At 44.3% G+C, this 19,301-nt stretch overlaps 1 protein-coding gene across 1 annotated transcript; it reads left to right on the top strand.

The window, feature by feature from the left end:
* The first annotated feature begins 419 nt into the window (after window positions 1–419).
* Window positions 420–17,486, top strand: mylipa (myosin regulatory light chain interacting protein a). The gene is made up of 7 exons (XM_076755071.1): window positions 420–643; window positions 1,940–2,130; window positions 10,915–11,100; window positions 12,737–12,934; window positions 13,089–13,253; window positions 14,342–14,765; window positions 15,694–17,486. The coding sequence occupies exons 1-7, from the start codon at window positions 557–559 to the stop codon at window positions 15,898–15,900; spliced, it is 1,458 nt and encodes a 485-aa protein (XP_076611186.1). The 5' UTR covers window positions 420–556; the 3' UTR covers window positions 15,901–17,486.
* Window positions 17,487–19,301: the final 1,815 nt, after the last annotated feature.

Below are 19,301 nucleotides of genomic sequence, written 5' to 3'. Positions count from 1 at the left end.
ATACAAACTTTGGACAGCAGCTGCACACTGGAAAGGCGGAAAGTATTCCCGTTATCACAGCTATTTTGGGGCTGCATTCCCATACATTATTCACACAAACCGAGAGGGAGAACCGTATACAAGGCATTAAACTCACCCCAAGCCTGCTGAAGCTCGCAGAAATGTCTAATTCATCAGGAGCAGGTGAGTTGAAAGCCACTTCAGGTCCCTGCAACAGGCGAGCCGGACGAGGGCGCAGTACACCCCTCACACTTCCAGGCACGGGAGGCGAGCTCGAGCCAGAGCAGCGTGCGGATACAACGCGACTTCTGATTGGTTAGACATTTTCAGCGATTATGTCAGACCGGCCATCATTGGGCAGCTGGAAGTAGGCGGTGCTGTGCATGGCATTTCATTGATATAGCCTACAGCTGGTGGCCGCAGATCCGCCACACGAAGTGGAAGGGCTGAGAAAGTGACGAGGGCTTGATGTAGGGGTTTTGAAGAGGGCTCGAGCATTGTTTTATTATTTTTTAAAAGAGTGGCACACCAAAGATTTACGGAAGACACAGCCAAAATGCTCTGCCACGTTACTCGTCCGGATTCGGTGGTGATGGAAGTGGAAGTTGACGCGAAGGCGAACGGTGAAGACTGTCTGAATAAGGTAGGCAGTGGTGGAATACACATCACGTTTTGTTATTGTGATGCCTTTTTAAAACACCGTGTGACTGCCAGGCGTGGCGGCAGTGCTCCGGTTGTGCTACGAAACTTTAGATTTCCCCTTTTTCCTAAACTTAAAACGACTCGTCGCTTCTGTGCCACTCAGATATTCAGACAAATAAGACTGAGGAATTGAACCCAGGCTCGGCAAGACGGAGGAATACTTGAAGAAGATGTATTCGCTGCTTGACATGATATTCAACGGGAACTTCGTGTGTAAACAACAGCAACTAAACTGCCGCTCCAGTGTTACACACGCGAGCGCCGGAAACAAAATGTTCTGCGCGCAACGTGCGGGAAAAAAAACACGTATGTTTGTAACAAATAAGCCTTAAAATGTGATTCATATTCGAGACGTGTGACTTAATAAAGACATAAAGTTAGACATAAAGGAAAGTTTTGCCTCCGCCGTGTAGAACTGCTGGCGCTCGCCTCTACCTGCACGGCTTAGGCAGAGGCAGAAGGCTTAGTCAAGGTTACTGGAGTTCATTCTACTGCCTCAGCGTTTCCCCTCCAGTCAATCCGAAACTTCAGTCCGAGCTAAATTGTGTAGATTCCCTCCAAAGTGAACACAAACGGGGCTGCGTGTGAACTTTTCCTTTCATCAGTAGCCTCAAGTTATTTTTTTATATATATATGTAAAAAATAAAGTATTAAGCCATTTCACATGCATGGCACATCCTCATCTTGCCTTTAGTGAGATGAATGAGCTTCATCTCAGCCTCCGGGCTCCCTGCAGACGTCCACCAGCAGTTGTGTAATAACCTCATGGCCGCTGCTGAGGGGGCGTGGGATTGTGGGTTTGATGAGCCCCCTTTTACCCCGGGAGAGCCTCCAAGTTCACTTCCACCCTATCGTGAGCTTCAGAATATTGATGGGCTTTTTATCTGTGTGAGCGTAGCACTGGGGTAACAGAAATCCTAATGAGCTAAGTGATAAAAGCACTTGTAGCTGGTTTTGTTAGCCCCCTGCAAATCTTGTGAAACCTCATTGATTCCTGTTGGGGAATTCTGTTGATTCTTGCCCACGATCCACAGGGAGTCCAGAACCAGAATGGCTTGAATAATCAAGTGCATTTTAGCCTCCTGTCACAACTCAAAAGTCAAGATGTTAGGTGCTTTAATAGAGCATGTAAAGCTTCCTCTGTCTAAATGATTTTCTGTGTCCTTCAATACAGCTTTAGGATCCTTTTTGAATTTCTTTGCCCCTTTTATGACCCATTTCTTTCATCTCCCTCCAGGTTTGCAGAAAGTTGGGCATAATTGAAGTGGACTACTTTGGGCTGCAGTTCACAGGCAGCAAAGGAGAGAACCTGTGGCTGAATCTGAGGAACCGCATCTGCCAGCAGATGGACAGTGTGGCGCCCTGTCGACTGAGGCTGCGCGTCAAGTTCTTCGTGGAGCCTCATCTGATTCTGCAGGAACAGACGAGGTATGTTCACCAGCCTGCGCAGACTCCCTGTGCAGATCTGCCACGTGAAATTCATCACATCTGTTTATAGACATATGATCATTGTATTTGACCACTTAGTTTATGACACATTCTCTACCAGGCACCTTCAAATCAGTCACCTTCTCTAAACAAGCTCGCAGAAAGTTAATCTGTGTTATTAAAATATAATTTGATTTCCTTATTGCATGCAATGATGAGCACACGCCAGAAGAAAGGCAATCAGCGAGTTCCCTGAGCATTATCTTATCACTTTGTTTCCAATACAGTGAGATGCCCTGTGGTAACCTCTTCCCCGGATACTTCTGGGGTTACTGTAGGTCATTTTGGCAGAGCACCAGGCAGGAAATGTGATCCAGCAGCTCTGGGGCTGTGTGTTGCTCTGTGCCTGCCCTTAGGGACCCTCTGTGTGACAGCCAGGACCTCTGTCACTGCCCCCATTCAACTCGAAATAACTTTTGTTGTGCTTTTTTTTGTTTCAATTGTTTGTGGCCATTTTTGTCTGAACAAAAGCACAGCCCTCCATTTGACATTTCTGCAGATGCTGTTTGGAAACTGTGCGACAGGCCGGTGCAGGGTGTTTTCCACACAGCGTTCTCATCATTATGAGTCACCGTTGCAGCTGGTGCTCGGTAGTGTTTGAAAGCATCGGGATATAACATTTCACGTGCACTTTTCGGATTTTCAATCACATTTACCTGAAATGTGACGTTTTCATTTGCTTCAACAAATAACATGTTGGAGTCACCCCCCACCCCCCCGTCAGACTGGAACAAAAAGACAAGAGTCAGAACAAAGTAACAAGCCTTGACAAGTCTAGATCCTGACTCGGTATTCCCCAGACCCAGTTTTGTTTGAAGTTATAAATAGCAAGTGCATTCGCAGCTCCCGGAACCTGTCCAAAAAACTTGTATTACACACAGTGTCTAGTCTGATACTGTGGATGTTATATTCACCCCAGGCGGTGCCGCTGGTGTTTGATACTGCAGCGTTGGAAGCATGGATGGTGGAGGGAGGGCAGGCAGGCTTGAGAGGAAATTTGTTTGGTGTCTTTTTAAGCTCCGCCACGCTGCTCTTGCCCTCTCGCTCACACACACACACAGCATGCCACTAGAGCTGTTCATTAAACTGACATGTATCTGCTTTGGCCAGAGTTTGTGTGGCATTCCAGTAAGCTCTCAGTCTCTCCCCAGTTAACCCACAGCTCACCTTCAGCTGTTTCTCACTGCCTCTTCACTCCCTTCACTGTGCTCGATCAAATATAAAGATAGAAATGTTGCTCTCGTGCCACGTTTTTTATCGCTGTCGGATATAAACTGTCCCCGCTCGCACTTCCTCTCCGTCCATCTCGCTCAAACCTGCCCCCCCAGTAGCCCATATTTGGCAAACCCTTTGAAGAAGAAAGTGAAACGGGGTCGAGGCGGAGCGTGTGTGAGGAGGGCACTTGGCTGCCTCTGCTCTGACCTCCACCAGATTAGCAGGGGTTATCAACAGATGGCTGGCGTCGGGTGGGGGTCATGGGGTTGTGAAAAAAAAGGTGAGATAAAGATGTGAGATGGCAGGCAAGGCTATGAGGGGTTGCTGCTAATAAATATTCACACATGGCACACACCAACACGCTGTCAAGTTCCGTGGTAAATTTTTTTGCGCAGCCTTCGTGCCATCCATCTGCTCAGATGTGATATAATTTAAGTGGTGGGGGAGAAAACACTGGCATCAGGTTTAGAGATGAGACAAGTTGCTGACAGCGCACAGCAGTAGCATTTGAGGGACCAACACACAGCTGTACTGCTGTACTTCATTTACAAGGGTCATGAAGTTACTTGTGGTATTTCTGTGAATTATGGTCGTTTTTAATCTCACGTTATTTTTCATAACTTAAGTTTATTGTTTTAACTTTCATTTAAAACGTCTCACTTGATTTGTTGTGAGGCTCTTCATAATTTGACCAAATTAGCACTTTTAGTCCCATTTTGCTCATATTTTGTGTTGTCACCTTTGACCTACTTCCTACCACAGCCTCCTCACAACTTCATCATGGCAAGCACAGAAGTCCCTCCCTTGTTGCACATTTTTGTTACTCACACAGGGCATGTTTGCCATCCTTATAGTCATAAAACAGTCGAAGACAGTCAACAGGTTTAAGCACAAAGCATGTTTCAGTAGCTATTTAAGTAGCAATTATACGTGAGCTGGGGTAAATGTTCTCAGCAGCATATGGACAAAGCAAATTCTCATCTGAGCTGAAGGGTGGGCCTCTTTTTCTACGCCCTTCTTATAGGCCTTATTACATAACCTACACTGGACTGAGCGTGCACAGAGCTGCTTATATAAGCTGCTATGTACTCTGCTGCCACGTAAAGCCTAGCGGGTCACTTGAGTGTTCATGCTCACATGCAGCTGACTATTTGCGCACTTTGTGTTAATTCATCTTGCTCTTGTGAAGGGCCTAATTGTGTGTGGAAAAAGTAGAATCCAGACTTGAAGCAGTATTTTTTTTTTTTTTTTTATAGCATTTAAACCAAGAAAGAGGATCCTGGCTGCTCACGGGACAGTTGTTTGGTTCAGTTTCCTACAGTCAGTAATACTTTACTCATATAACCTTTTGGAAAGGGTTTTTCTAACACACAGCTGAAGTGCAGGCCATATCTATTTGAGTTGTAAGGCTTAAGCTGATCTTGATTCTGTGGCAGCCGTGTCCTTTCTTCTAAAAGCCTTTTTTCTTTAATCTCATTGCTTTGAGATTCTCCATTCGCCCATCTCTCCCAGGCCTGTGTTATAAATTTAGTATTTCCCAGCTTGCTTTGCAAATAGGATACGTTTTGCAAGTACACAATGTGTCTCTCAGCTATTTCGGATAGCTACACTGAACACAGACTGAAGCAAGGTCATTCAAACCTTCCAGTGGTTGGAGATGGTGAACTTTGCGTTTTGTTTTTTTTTTTATTTCATGCCAGTGGAACTCCAGATCAGTGCCTCAAAATATAGTTGCTTATAAAGCATCTGAACTGTATTCATCTGTTTTTCCATGACATGTCAACTGATGTAATGTAACAGCTTGCCCACAGGAAGTCATTCTTTTTATTGGCTAAGGGAGCCTGACCCAAGGGCCTGAACAACAGTCTGTGTTATCTGCATCATTAAGCACCACTTGCTGGGGGGTGTTTCTGGTTTAAATATCTGAATGTTTCCCCTTCATTAGCCCATGTATTTAACATTCTGATCAGGCAAACACTGGGTGCACACAGCCATTAGAGGCTTTATCAGAGGTCCTGATTGTTAACCTGTGTACCCCTTTAGGTGTTGAGCTTATCTTTAACTTAAATCCAAACCTGAAGCCAAATGAGTTTTAACTAAGGAGGGGTCATTTTAATCCGTGCCTTTTTTTAATAATTACAAGGTAAGTTTGCTTGTTTTTTGACCCATGAAGACGTCCTCAACCAATAATGTCACAAATTTTAAAAGGTTTTTCTTACAAGGATGGGTCACTGTCATCGAACTATGAGAAGTTAAAAGCCATCTTTTCTGTGATACAGCACAGTATTGGAAGTAATTTCAGACTCAAATTAAACAGATTTTTATCCATCTTTTATCCATCATCCAAGTACTTTCACTGACCTCTTAGCTCTCAGAGGACAGTGACCCTTCCTCCTTATATCATCTCAGGAAGTGCAAAAACCTGTCAGTCGGGTAGACTGCAGACCAAATCTGTAGAAATGAAAGTGCTGCCTGCCTGTGTGTTAGCCAAGTTATCGATCTATCAGGGTGTTTTCTTTCCGTTCCCCCAGTGCATGGTGGGATAGGTTCCAACTTTATGTAGTTTGTGTGTGTATAGAATGGATCAACAGAGAAACAGTTTTACAAAACAAAGACTTTGTGAACATTTACATTCATCATCAATAATAAATCGCAGCAGCCCTACAATCCTGCATGAAGAAGAAGCTTCACTCGACATCTTCTGCATGATTCAGCTGCGTTTCTACGAGATTTAATTGCCGTTTTATCTTGCATTAGCTCACCCACGAAAACTGAGACATGGGCGCTATCTCTGACAAAGTTCCCACTCTGCCTCGTCTACTGGATGTTCTGCGAAAACAATTTGATTTAATTTATTCAGGTCACACAGCAGTTATCATTTCTAGCTCACTGTGGCAGGCTACAGAGAGGATCAAGCTGAAGATCACACAACACGCCCGTGGGTCTTCAGATGTTCAAAAATACCTCACCAAGTTTTTAATCAGCATGCTCCACCGCCGGTAGTTAGACACTTTTACTTTGCCCGTGAGTTTCTACGCGGCTCCGTTTGTTGTGCACTCGAGTAGCCGAGCCCTGGTTTGTCTTGTTTGAAGTCACAACATCAGCGCTTGTCCAAGAATGACGGAATTGTTACATTTGTTTGCCGTCTGAACTTTCGGATCGATGCTGGGCTTTAATCACCATTTTACCATCCAGTACATAGCACCAGCCTGTACCCCAAGGTATTTAGCATACAAACAGCCTCTTTGTTTTATTGCTGTATAGCTTTCAGTCCAACTCTGCACAGAGCAAAGGCCTTATGTGTTATATTTAGTGTTTGAAATGATTACTTTTGCAAGCCTCCGTTAAATTAGACGATTAAAGCTACAATAAGCATTTGTCTGTCTGTCCGTGTAGCCCTCACTTCTCAGAAGATGTTAAGCAGAGTTTACTATAGTTCAATGACAGATAGTAACCTCAGAGCGCACAGCTCCTGGCAGCGTGTTATTTGACTAGCTCACAAACCGCATTGTTGAGAGCTCAAGCGATGAGGTCTGAAACTCTACTGGTGATTGGCTGGATGAGGCGCAGTCTCTAGGCAGAGGTGTTAGGTTTCAGTTTGGTGGGGACGTTTTGTTCTTCTGTGTGGCGCTGACATTCTGCCTACTGGGGGAGTAGACACTGGAGTTGGGGCAGAAAACACTAAAATGAGACAATGGTTTTATAGATGGGAGGAACACACTGCAGTTTAGTTGACTTGGTAATAAGTCTTCCAAGTATGCCTGTCCTCTCTCTCTCAGGCACCAGTCCCCTGATGAAAAGTTCCAAATGGTTCAACACCGAGTTGCTTAAAATGCACAAACACTGCATTTTGGGGGCGTTTCACTGTTTTAAATTTGAATGGTTCAAAGCCCGGGCAGAAGAAATCAGCTGAATTATATCATCCACGTCCCCTTAGCTCAGCTGTGCAGCCAGTGACCTATTTTCAAATATTCCTTCTCAGAGTTCAGGCCTGCTTTAATTGAATTATTCCAGCCAGGCAATCAAGTATTCACACATTCCTGCAGCACCCCACATGACTTCTTCCCTTCCCCACAACCACTGTTTTGAAGATCATTTATTTCTCCTATGCTGTTAGCATTCACAGGGGTATTATGACTGTTAATGAGTAAGCCTCTTAAGACTGTGATTATGGGTTATCTCTATGAAGGACACAACAGTGATGTACACAGTGTAATACAGTAAAAGTAGGCCAGGAGACTTTGGTCTCAGCGCCGACTTCCTGGCATTCAGTCTGTGTCAAAAGAACAAGGCAGTGCTGTGCTGGTGGCTGCGGCACACGTCACCGATTAATCATTGCGCATTTGCAAATGCGTCTGAATAGTAATGTATGTTGGTCCGTGAGATAGACAATCGGGCTGGCTGAAGCGCACACAGGAGACGTCCCAGCAAGAGACAGATTTTACCCCTGTGAATTCTGTCTGGACGAGTCAGTCTCCCGAGTCAGTGTCTTCAGCTCCCCATCATCAGCTCAGATGCCTGTTTGGTTGAGCGTAAGGTCATTTATCTGTTCTCCTGCCTCCTGTCTTGTCGCCTTGGTTACGAGCCTGTGTCCACCTGATGGGTTTGTACAGGAATAACATCTTTTTAAATGTGGCCCTACATAGCCAGTCAAATCACATCACTGGGTCTCAAATGTTGTGGATTTATGGACTGTTGTTTGAGTTTAGGATGGATCAGGCAGCATTTCACCACCTGGGCAGGCTGTCTGAGAAGTTACAGTATATGCTTGATACACATACAACCGAAACAGTTTACTGTGTTTAGAGTAATCTGTACAAAAACTTCTGTCCTTGTTATCATAACAAGAGTTACATAGTGAGCTCTCATTGCTGTGCAAAACTGGTGGTTAAGGCAGATACAGTAGCAGAGTAGCTTCACAGGGGCCTCAGTGGGAGAAATTGCTACCTTCAGCGTGTGAAGCAGCTGCGTGTTGTCAGTTTTTAGTCATGTTTTTGTGGTGTTTGGCAGAGTGTATATCTGATCTGCCTCCGCAGCCTCAGGGAAGTCAGGAAGTAACAGCTTCCAGTGAACTGCAGTTACCTGTCCTACCGTTCGCTTGTGATAGGTGTTTTCATCTGAATGATGACTGGAATTTTGTGGCTTGAGCTCAGCAAAGTACGCACACCTGTTTACACACAGGCCCCCTCGCTTAGCAGTCCTGTGGTCAAAAGTTGCACACCATAGTGCACATTGTCACACATGGTTGACCAAGTGAAAGACTTAAAGTTTAACAGGGGTAGATACGTAATATGGCTCTAACCACTGTTGGTGTCACAACACCACCCTAACAGGTCAGGACATGCGATGACGGAAGCTTGTTAGAAATTAATGCCTTGCTCACCGACACAGTGACTGACAGTAACCTCTTGCCAATCCCCGCCTGAACTAGAGTAACCTCTGCAGCTTGCCCTGTCGTAACCCTTTGTCGGCACCCTCTAGTAAAAAGTCAGCCCTATTGTTTGCGTCAGGCAGGTAGCAAACTAGCAGCGCTCCATCACATGATGCCTGCTGGGCCTGACACAATAGAGTGCTGTGTGTGTGTGTGTGTGTGTGTGTGTGTGTGTTGGAGGGAATGGGATGTTTAACACCATATCAAAGCACTGTTTGTTATGCCTGAGGCTAGTCAGCTATGGGGCTTCGTTGTTATGGTCTGGCTTTATCAGGGGCGGTGTAGGCCGACTTTGTTTGTGTGCCTCTCAGCTGCTTTTCGCTACTGTTGTTACTCCTCTGAAGCACTATGAACGTGTGTTGGATGAGGTGTGTCTGTGTTGTCGCATACTGGAATACTTACAATACACAAGTGTGCATATTCTGCCATCAGTCACCGTGTGCTGCTCCCTCAAGAGTCTGGGTTTGCAGTCCCACAGGAGGACAGAGGAAAGTCCCCTCCAGCTCATTCCCATGTCCTTTGTTGTTCTTACCAGACATCTCGATAAGATGCCATTTCTACATAAACAAAACACAATGGGTTCAAATAAACTTAAGAAAGGACTGGTGAGTGCTGTTTTCCCCTTCCACCCAAAGTGTCCTTCTAAACCCTCTCAAATATCCCCAAGTTACAGTTTGACCTGGTTTCTTAAATGAAAAATGTCTCCCGTTGCATTCTGCTTCAAAGAGAACTGCAGCCCAGGGGAGATTTTATTTTATTCTTTTAGTGGAAATAAGCCATTTCAAGCACAGCTAACTGCTTTTAGTCTACCACATCAGGATGTAATTTGCCGAAATGTTCAGTTTTACACATTGAATTGTTGTATTGCTAGAACTTTTGTCTGCACGTGATGGCAATGTCATACTTTCATTTCTGGTATAATTAAGAGAGGTCTGTAGTCTATGGAGGTGTTAACAGCACATACAGTGTGATCAGAGAGGTTTACATTGGGTAGCTGGAGCAGCGTCCATGCATGCATCAACTATGTATGTAATGGTTGAAAAGTCAGATAATGAGATGTGAAGTCAGGGCGTTGAAATGGAAGAATCCGAGTTACATCAACCCAGCAGGATCCCAGCTAGTCAACAACGTGAGCCAGTGGAAAGCTGTCCAACTCGTCAGACAGAAGCAGGTGACAGCGAGCAGGCTGGTGCATGTACAATCTTCTTATGGTTACTGTGCCAAAGGTCATCTCAAGGAAGGATCTGTTGAGGTTACTATAGTTCAGCGCTCTGCCAGTCAGGGTGTTGCTCCTTCTGACGTCTTGTCACCTGCTGCTCGAAGGAAAGAATTCCATCTTCTGGTGAAAACAATGGGAAAGCACCAGCCATGGCTTGCATTTTTGAGAATTTAGCTGTTTTCCTTGGCTGCACTGAAACGCTGTGTTCTCATTTAATCATTCAGCCTAAACAATAACAATTGTTGTTTTTGAGCACCAGTAATCTTTGAACTATACAAAGATTCACTGTTACCTCTTAAACCCACCTCCTTTAGAACAATTCCTACGTCAGGTGGACAAGATTAGTGGTAACTTGGTTTGTCTTCAAAGTACTAAGTACAGTTGCCCTCTGTCCAAGTACTTCCTCTACTGTATCTACTTTCCCTCTCACAGCTTCCCCTTTCAGAGCCTCTTGTGAATTTACACATGAAGGAAGTTCTAATAGTTTTGAGGAAGACATTGGGAAAAAAAGGGAAAGTGAGTCATGGTGACAACTGAACAAATGCCACAGATCTTTCTCCTTCTGCTGCACACACCCACACACACGCACACACACACCTGCTGTTTGTGGTGAAATCCTAGCCCTGTAATGACCACCTGCTCTGGGCTGTGTGTGCTCCAGACATGCCGACTCCTCGATGATTACACGTGAAAGTCAGTTGAACAATGAAAGTGGGCGCTGGTAGAGATGATCATTTGTGCTGTGTCTGGATAAACTGTAGTCTTTGTTTATTCAGTTAACCCTCGCCTACCACATCACATTGGCAATTGACAGATTTCCCATTTGACCAGTTTGCTCTGTTTTCTCCCTGTCCCACAGACACGTCTTCTTCACGCATGTGAAGGAGGACCTCCATAACGGTCACCTACGCATGGGCTCGGAACAAGCGGAGGACCTGAGCGCACTCCTGGCACAGGCCGAGTTTGGTGACTACAACCAAAACACAGCCCAGTACTGGTACTCGGAGCTGTGTGGAGAGGAGCCCAGCACCGCTACTATCAACAGGTACAGCACTGTTTAAGCAAACCCAGCACAGGATTCAAGCGTCCTGAAGGCCCTGAATCTTTGTTCTCTCCACATCTGACTAACAAAAACCCTACCCTGACCCCCAAACCACCACTAATGATGTTGGACTTTGGGTGGAGTTTACACAAGACAACTGGAATTTGAACATCATTTTAATTGCCTGTGTACATATAAGTTAACAAGCTCGGGCAAATGACTGAAATCTTTTTTCTGTCACCTCTGCTGAAGCTCTACCTCATAAAGCCATGATGAAAAGTAAACGATGATTCATGGAAATGAGCCAAGGATTGCATAATGTAGCAGCTGGTGTTCAAGGAAATGAAGGGAAAGTCATTTTAATAAATCAAAATGCTGTCTTAAGCAAAAAATACCCCCCAAAAAAGCTACCCTGAGTTGAACTGATAGTGCTGTCCTTCATTTTTTTTTACAGCATATTTATAAATTGCAGAGTCTATTTTTTTTTTCAGCCAGAGTAACTTTATCTATGAGGGTGAAAGACTTTAGATAAGACTACAGCACACACAGCCAAACAGTCTGTGTAGGCTGTTTAACAGCTAGTACACACACACACACACACACACACAGTCAAACAGAGCAGCTGAATGGAGATCATGAAGCATGTGTGCGCACTGACAGAACCCACTGTACATCTTCAAAGTTTCTGTCGAGAAGGTGGATCCCTTGGTGCGAACGCAGCACTACGCCTACCAAAGCAGTGCCTGTCCCACCTGCAACTGTTGGGAATTTATCCAAGACTTACTGCAGTGGCTCCATTTTGTAATTGCAGCCTTTGGCGTGCCTAAAGGAACCATTTGTTGTGCACATGGCACTGTTCCTCAAATGCTGAGACTCTTAAATTATACATTATGAAGCCCCATCTGCCAAACGTGCCACATTAAACTCTTTATCCATGTGCTGCAGTGAGCCAGCAGGCACTGTTGTTCTCTGCTGCACCTACACTCAGCCCCAGCCTGCTGTGTATGCAGGTGCATGCGTTTTCCAGCAGCTATTTTCTACGCCTTTCTCTGAAAGGTCTCCCTGCTGTGGATCAGCATGGTATACCATATAAGGGGGAGGAAAGGGGGGACTAGTATATTGTACTCAAAAGTACTGTTATTTTAGATTAGTTTTCACTGGTTACAGTTACTTTAGTGGGAACTCTAAAGGATGCCACTTGAAATGTAGTGAAGTACAATACCTGTGAGAATAAATACTTAAGCACAAGTAAAATGTACACAAAAACAACACTGTTACAGGAACAAGAGAGGCCATTAGACATTTTTTCGCACAATCTGTAGAAATCAGCAGGCTTCAGAGGCTAAAAGAAGCGTTCACTTTGCTGAGTGAGCATTGATCTCATAAGTATAGTTGTCAGAAAAAAACCCAGTTCAACATCAGAGCTTTTTGCCCGAGGTTGCCTTCAACTTTGACAGTTAAAACACACTCTGGTGATGCATTTATCCTGCTTGTATAATCCACCCGTCACTGTGGGTGTTCATTGATATAGAAGATTATTTATATACTAAGGCTTGTGTCAGAAAATGTTCCAGTCTGAGCTTTAGAGCTAAATCAACTTAAGATGGTCTTTCTTCCCTTCTCTCCTCAACTTGTGCAGCATCATATCCAGACACAAGGCTCTGGAGGGTTCAAGCCAGGGCTCAGTGGAGTATCAGGCCCTGCAGCTGGTCTCCTCTCTAGAGCATTACGGGGTGGAGTGGCACTGGGCTCGCGACTCAAACGGCCAACGGTTGGCCATTGGTGTTGGCCCTGAGGGTATCGCCGTTTGCAAGGAGGACTTCAGCTTAGTCAACAGGTATGCTCCACCTAGACCTCTGCAAACAGCTGTGCATATTCTCACAGTGGTGGAAAGTTTCATGAATGTAGGTATCAAGAAGGTGCAGGTTTTGGTTTAAGAACGACATGTCTGCCTTGAACAATATTCAATATGTCTTCTTTCTCTCTCTTAGAGTAAGCTATCCAGTCATCCAGATTGCCACCCAGTCCGGGAAAACCGTGTACCTGACAGTAACCAAGGACACAAGCGACAGCGTGGTGCTTCTGTTCAAGCTCATCAGTAACCGTGCAGCCAGCGGCCTTTACCGGGCCATCACAGAGACACACGCCTTCTACAGGTGAGAGCTAAAAACATGCTGATTTAAGCCCAGATCAATAACTCACACATACACATTCCCTGCAGCTATTTAGCGCTGCAGTCAGATTTTAATAGAAGTAAACTCGGGACTTTTAATAACTTATTCCAAGTCAATACTGCCTTGAATTATTAGCGGCAGACTGAAGCTCACCTCGTGGTGAGCCAAGATAATATTTCAAATTATTTTGAAGCTCTGCTGCTCAGTGGAGTTTATGTTACTGTATGAGTGTCTGTCAGCAGGCCCACCTGCAGATGTTAGTCATTCACAAATCTGACCTGCATTAGAACAATCTCGTACTCACTGTGACAGCAGAAGTTCATTGTTCGCTATCCTTCACGAAACACAAGTAGATGATTTAGCCTTTAAAACATGCTCTGTAAAATCTTGTTCTGCCCTATTTGACATGCAGAGCTTCCTGAGTACACATTCTCCCACATTTGTACACACTGACTCAGGGTGCCCCCTTTCCCTTTTAACCCTGTATTATGGTATAAATACATGCAAAGAGTCACACGTAGCCACATAAAACATGTCCTTGACCCAAATGAGGGTGGATGGAAATGTAGATTGCACAGGACAATCTTCAGTAAAGACAGAATTTTTCCTTCCCATAGACAGTGTGTGTGAGTGTGTGAGTGAGAGAGAAATTTGCAGTGAGCAGGGACAATTCAAATGGCTGAGCTATGAAATTGTACTGTCAGTCACAATAGTACAAAGGTACAAAAGACAGCCCTGTGCTTTTGTTTCAGGGATGGGGTTTAGCTCAGAGCCTGCAGGTTTTTATTTTTTCATTTTTTGCAGGCATGTCTTCGTCCTGTTTGCTCGGAAACAAATGTGCAAGTGTTAATCTCACAGTGGTGAATATGGCATGAGAGCAGGATGCTTAACTATGCAGTGCAGGGAGGATATTAAATAAACAGAAGAGTGAGGTGAAGAAGAGATTGAGAGATAGATGTTGGTCTTGCTGTGGATCATTTAGTGGTATTATTTCCTGGAACTGGTAGCTTGTTGGGTCAAATGCTCTGATTTTGCTGACATTAGTGATCATGTCTTGATTTCATTTCTAGGTGCGACACAGTCACTAATGCAGTGATGATGCAGTACAGCAGAGACTTTAAGGGCCACCTAGCTTCACTTTTCCTCAATGAAAACATCAACCTGGGCAAGAAGTACGTCTTTGACATCCGGCGCACCTCCAAGGAAGTGTACGACCACGCCCGCCGTGCCCTGTACAACTCTGGCGTCGTGGACCTGGTGTCCCGCTCTGGCAGCGGCGAGCGCTCCTCTCCTTCACGCTCCCCGAGCAGAGACGACCAGCAGGACGAGGGGCTGGACTGTGGCAGCTGCCAGCAGAGCCGGGCCCTGCAGGAGCGGCTGCAGAAGCTCAGAGAGGCTCTGCTGTGCATGCTGTGCTGCGAGGAGGAGATAGATGCCGCGTTCTGCCCCTGCGGCCACATGGTGTGCTGCCAGACCTGCGCCAGTCAGCTTCAGGTGAGACTCTTCTTCACTCATTGTGGGAATGTCTCCGGAGTTTTCTATGGAAGGGTTTGTTTATCAGCCACGGGCGTTTGCTATTCTGCAAAAGCTGATGCCACCTTAAAAGTAGTACTTTAAAAAAGTCAACTAAACGACAAGGCAACATTGCTTTGTTTTTTGTTTTTTTTTTTGCCTTGGCTCAAGGCTCCTCGGTCTACTTTAAGTTTCCACTTTTGCCAAAAGCTCTTTAATTATATTTTACTTAAAACTTTTGATCCTTTTCATGGTCCTTTACACAACATTCAAAGCTTTGCTTACACACTGCTGACCTGATTGCCCCCCCCCCTCCTTAATCAGCTAAATGTTGCCCTTCTTTGTGGAAACAGATGGTGTGTGTGCGTGTGTGAGAGAGAGAGTGCGTTTGTCTTCTAAAGGGATTATAGCAGCCAGCCAAGTCTTCCTTCCATTAACTCAACTACGAAACGTGACCCAGCTAATAGACGTCCAAATGAGTCAGTAGAAACTTAAGATGAGAGAAGTTCCACTGCTTCAGCATGAGTGTGGAAACAGTTTTCTCTTGTAGCAATCCATGAAACGGGGTCATGATTCAGCTTCTCTTGACCTTTCCTGGAAGGCATTGGTCACATCCTTCAGTTTGAACACGGATGTTGGTCACATGACTTCAGTAGTAACAGTACTCTCACCAAGTCTTGCAGGTTTCTGAGACTCACAGCCTGAGTGTGGTTGCATTTTCTCTTAGCTTGCACCTTTCTGTTTCACTGGCATTGACACTTTTCGGGTTCACAAGTGTAATGCAATAGTCAGCCAGGTATCATGTCCGACCAGAAGTGTGTAAACTCCCCTTTAACCATTGATATCTGCACACAAGCTCAATATTAAAAAATGAACTTGGTGCCTAAGACTTTCCTTTCCTTTCCCTCAGCTGTGTCCTGTGTGTCGGTCGGAGGTGGAGCACGTGCAGCACATCTACCTGCCCACCTGCACCAGCCTGCTCAATCTGACCATGACCGACAACCACCAACATCGCAGCAGCAGCAGCAACAACATCCCGGCGCCCATCCACAGAGAAATGGCTTCTCCTCACAGCTGCTCTGCCACAGAGTACGAACACAAGATCTACCACACATAAAGACAACTCCACGAAAAAGCCACCAAACTCCACTATGAACACTTTGAATCTGTACCAGCCAGACGAACGTTTCATTCAGAAGGAACATTTCCTGACCGACTGTGTTTCCTGCCTGGACTCCGTCAGCTACCAAACATATAGAAACTCCAGAACAAAATCAAAGATCGACACACTCAGAACCACTCCCTCAACTCAACTGTGTGTGTGTGTGTTTTATTATTTCACTTCGTCCCTCTGAACAGACCGACTTTGTCTGGTCTGTTCTTAGTATTGTTGTTATTTGGTTGTGTGTCATTCTGTCCAAACCTCGTATGTTTTAAACATCAGTCTCCCCTGCCTCCACATGGTTTTAGATTAGGCTCTTATTTTCCTTTAAATTATTGCATCAGTTGACCTGATACAGAATAGAAAAAATTCCGCTTTGAATTTGTGCGCTGGTTGTCTTTCTTTGGCCCATATCAGGCTCCTAGCCCCAGAACTTGAACCACATGATGAACGTATGTGTCTTGAATGGCTGAACACTGTACATAATGTGTGTTTCTGTTTTTTTATATATATATATATATATATATTTGCTTCCTGACATTTTGAAGCTCATCTGTTTTTGATTTGAGAACAGAATGTAACAGAGTGACATGCATTGTTTTATATTTGATTTCTCATTTGTTTTTCATGTTCCATGTTTTCCATGCCAATTAGGTGGGTATTTAGAGGCTATGCAGCACTGCTCCGGCTACAGCACTGCATACTACTAAGACACACCACTAGGGTCCTGTTATGGCCATCTGTGGGTTAAACGGAGGCTCTTTTAGCCCACCAAAACTGTGACCGTGAAATGCAGTATCTCGCAGACACTCCCACAACCTCGTTCACCTCGAAACGGGTCTTGTTGATTAACTGCCACTCGTCCAAAACAACAAGCCCAACGCTGCTGCATCTTGAAATTTTTATCTCCATGCCAACAAACAGTTACAAAATAAGAGCACAAAATGCTCTTCTACTCGACAAAGAGCCACAAGGTTCTATGCTGTGGATATATGTGTATTTAAAAAAAGGAATTTGTCCAGCAGCAGCTGCTTCCTCTGAAGACCTCAGCTATAAATTTCTTCTCTGGGGTGTACTAGTGAGTTCCTTTTATATTTTTAAAGGGTACTAGGAGATCTTTCTGTGCAATACTTGCTTGCTTTTTGAAAAGCTTTTCATTTAAGTTTTATTTAATTTCAAAGACTATATTTAAAAGGAGAAAAAAAAACCTACATTGTCACTTTACCAAGGAAGTTTTCCACACGTCTGTAGGGGGTTTGGCCTTAATGTAGCAGCAACATCGTGTTTATAATAAACTTTCCACAGACCCTTTTTCTGGTAAGAAAAGGAAAACTGAATTTCTTTAATGCTGACTCGATTTAAGCTCGGTCACTGCAGGGGAAGGACTTTTATTTTTCACATTGTACAAGTAGCAATTTGTTTCTGTTTTCTGAAGCAAAAGCCACTATGCTCTGTAAAATAACTCCTAGAGTGAAATCATTTTATATATTCTGTTTTTAACAAAAGAAAAAGTATTAATAAAGTTGTTTTTTAAAAACAAACAGTCTGGATTTGTGTTTAACTGAAAGCACTTAGTTACATTTTTGGTTTCACTGGTGTCTAATTTCAGGAATTGTAATTCAGACCGTGCTGTGAGTTGGACTGAACATTTGTTGCACTGATGATTTCTACGGGGGAACCAAGGTCAAGAAGGAAGGAAGGCTCAGAAAATAAACCTAAGTGGTCACTAGATGATCGAACTTTCCTTACATCTTTGCCTTTCCTTCTGAAATGCTGGATACTATCAACTCTTCAAGACTCAAAAAATCCTTCAAACGTTATCAGAGAAGGGCAAATCTGTCTGTGGTTGGTTGAACTGCTCATAAATCATGTCCGCTAAGGTCATGATCTGTGATGAGGGGTTTAAAGGGGAAACCAAGCTGCGTTATGCTGACCAGACATCTTCCTCGTGACACTTTCACACTCAAGCCTTGGTATTAAAGGTACACATAGGTAACATAACCAGGAATTCCCTCCAATTAAACTGTTAACATCATTCATGAGACCTGTTCTTGGTTTTAGTCACAAAGATCAAACAGTAAACCTGCTGTCTCGAAACAATCAAACCCTGGAGATCGCAGAAGAGACACCGGGAGACGAGAAAGGGCAAAAACGGGCTTCTGGCCTGCTGTGTGGAACGAATACCTGCCATGACTTTTTAGTCCTCGCTCCTGCAGCACCCCAGGTGTGTCGTACACCAAAAGGTCAACGCGTCATTTGTCATTGTCAGACGAGGAAGGTGATTTGAGAGTTGCACAGTCTGTGGTACAAAGAGGCTCTCTGTGTTGATGAGAAATGACAAGCTCCACTGGACTGTGATTATGAAGTCTGCAAGTAAGACTGAAGTGCAGGAGCTATTGATTTGTCTGACTCCAACCCTCTCCCTCTCTTAACACCTCTGGATGAGAACGCTTCTCTCTTTTCTCTCCAATCTTTGGTCTTTTTTTATTTGCTCTCAGGCATCGCTGCCATTAAACAAACTCCAAGGACGCCGCTGACAGCAGGGACGGAGACGAGGAAGAGCGTTGTGATTTCTAGACAGGCAGCCGCACCGAACTCTGCAGATTTCCAGTCTGTTACTGCAGACTGGAAACACAATAACTAGCATCACGAGGGATATTACCTGACTGTTTAACTTACAGTAAAACTTTAACCTCGAGACGCAAGGACATGAGAAGAAAAACATTTTTCTACCTACTGTCTGCCTTCTTGACACAGATCACAAACATGCACGATGGTGTGCCCACACCCAGCGACACAAAGAGGAGAAGCAGCAGTCATGTCAGGAAAACGGTGGTTAAGCTGACAATATTAGGAGATATGGCGAAAAGAAAGCGGCGGAAAAACACAAAGATGTTAAGCCCTTTGAAACGTGAAAATCTTTTGTCACACTAATCCAGAAGTGCATTAAGCTCTTGTTGAGGAATTTCCAACAAAATATGGGTTTTGCAGTGGGAGGTGACACGTGGAGCCAGTGTCAGAGAAAAATAGAGAGGGGAAACTAAAAGGGCTTAACGGTTTCATTGGAGACCGTGGATTTTGGATTTGCCTAATCTGCTGCATATTTATGTTGTACTATTTCAATAAAAAGTCTTGGCATGTAGGACCTTCACAGCCATTTTAATTATTTTTTCCTAAACAACTGAAGGATAGGTGCAATTTTTTGAAAAAACACATGTAAATCTCTTAAAAACCAGAGAGCTCACAAGAGATTCAGACCTATCTTCACATGTTCTGCCAAAAAAAAAAAAAAAAAAAACATTCCTTCTACTGTGTCGGGTTTTACCGGCTTTATTTTGCAAATGCCCCTTTTCTAG

This window comes from Chaetodon auriga, chromosome 17, assembly GCF_051107435.1.
Source record: "Chaetodon auriga isolate fChaAug3 chromosome 17, fChaAug3.hap1, whole genome shotgun sequence".
In the NCBI taxonomy this organism is placed as follows: Eukaryota; Metazoa; Chordata; class Actinopteri; order Chaetodontiformes; family Chaetodontidae; genus Chaetodon; species Chaetodon auriga.
Note: the sequence above shows the minus strand (reverse complement) of the source record. Positions and strands in the feature narration are given on the sequence as shown.

Coding starts and splice junctions, on each gene's coding strand:
- mylipa (XM_076755071.1), top strand. CDS start 557: ATGCTCTGCCACGTTACTCGTCCGGATTCGGTGGTGATGGAAGTGGAA. Junction 11,101..12,736: donor AGCACCGCTACTATCAACAG/GTACAGCACTGT, acceptor CAACTTGTGCAG/CATCATATCCAGACACAAGG. Junction 14,766..15,693: donor CCTGCGCCAGTCAGCTTCAG/GTGAGACTCTTC, acceptor CCTTTCCCTCAG/CTGTGTCCTGTGTGTCGGTC.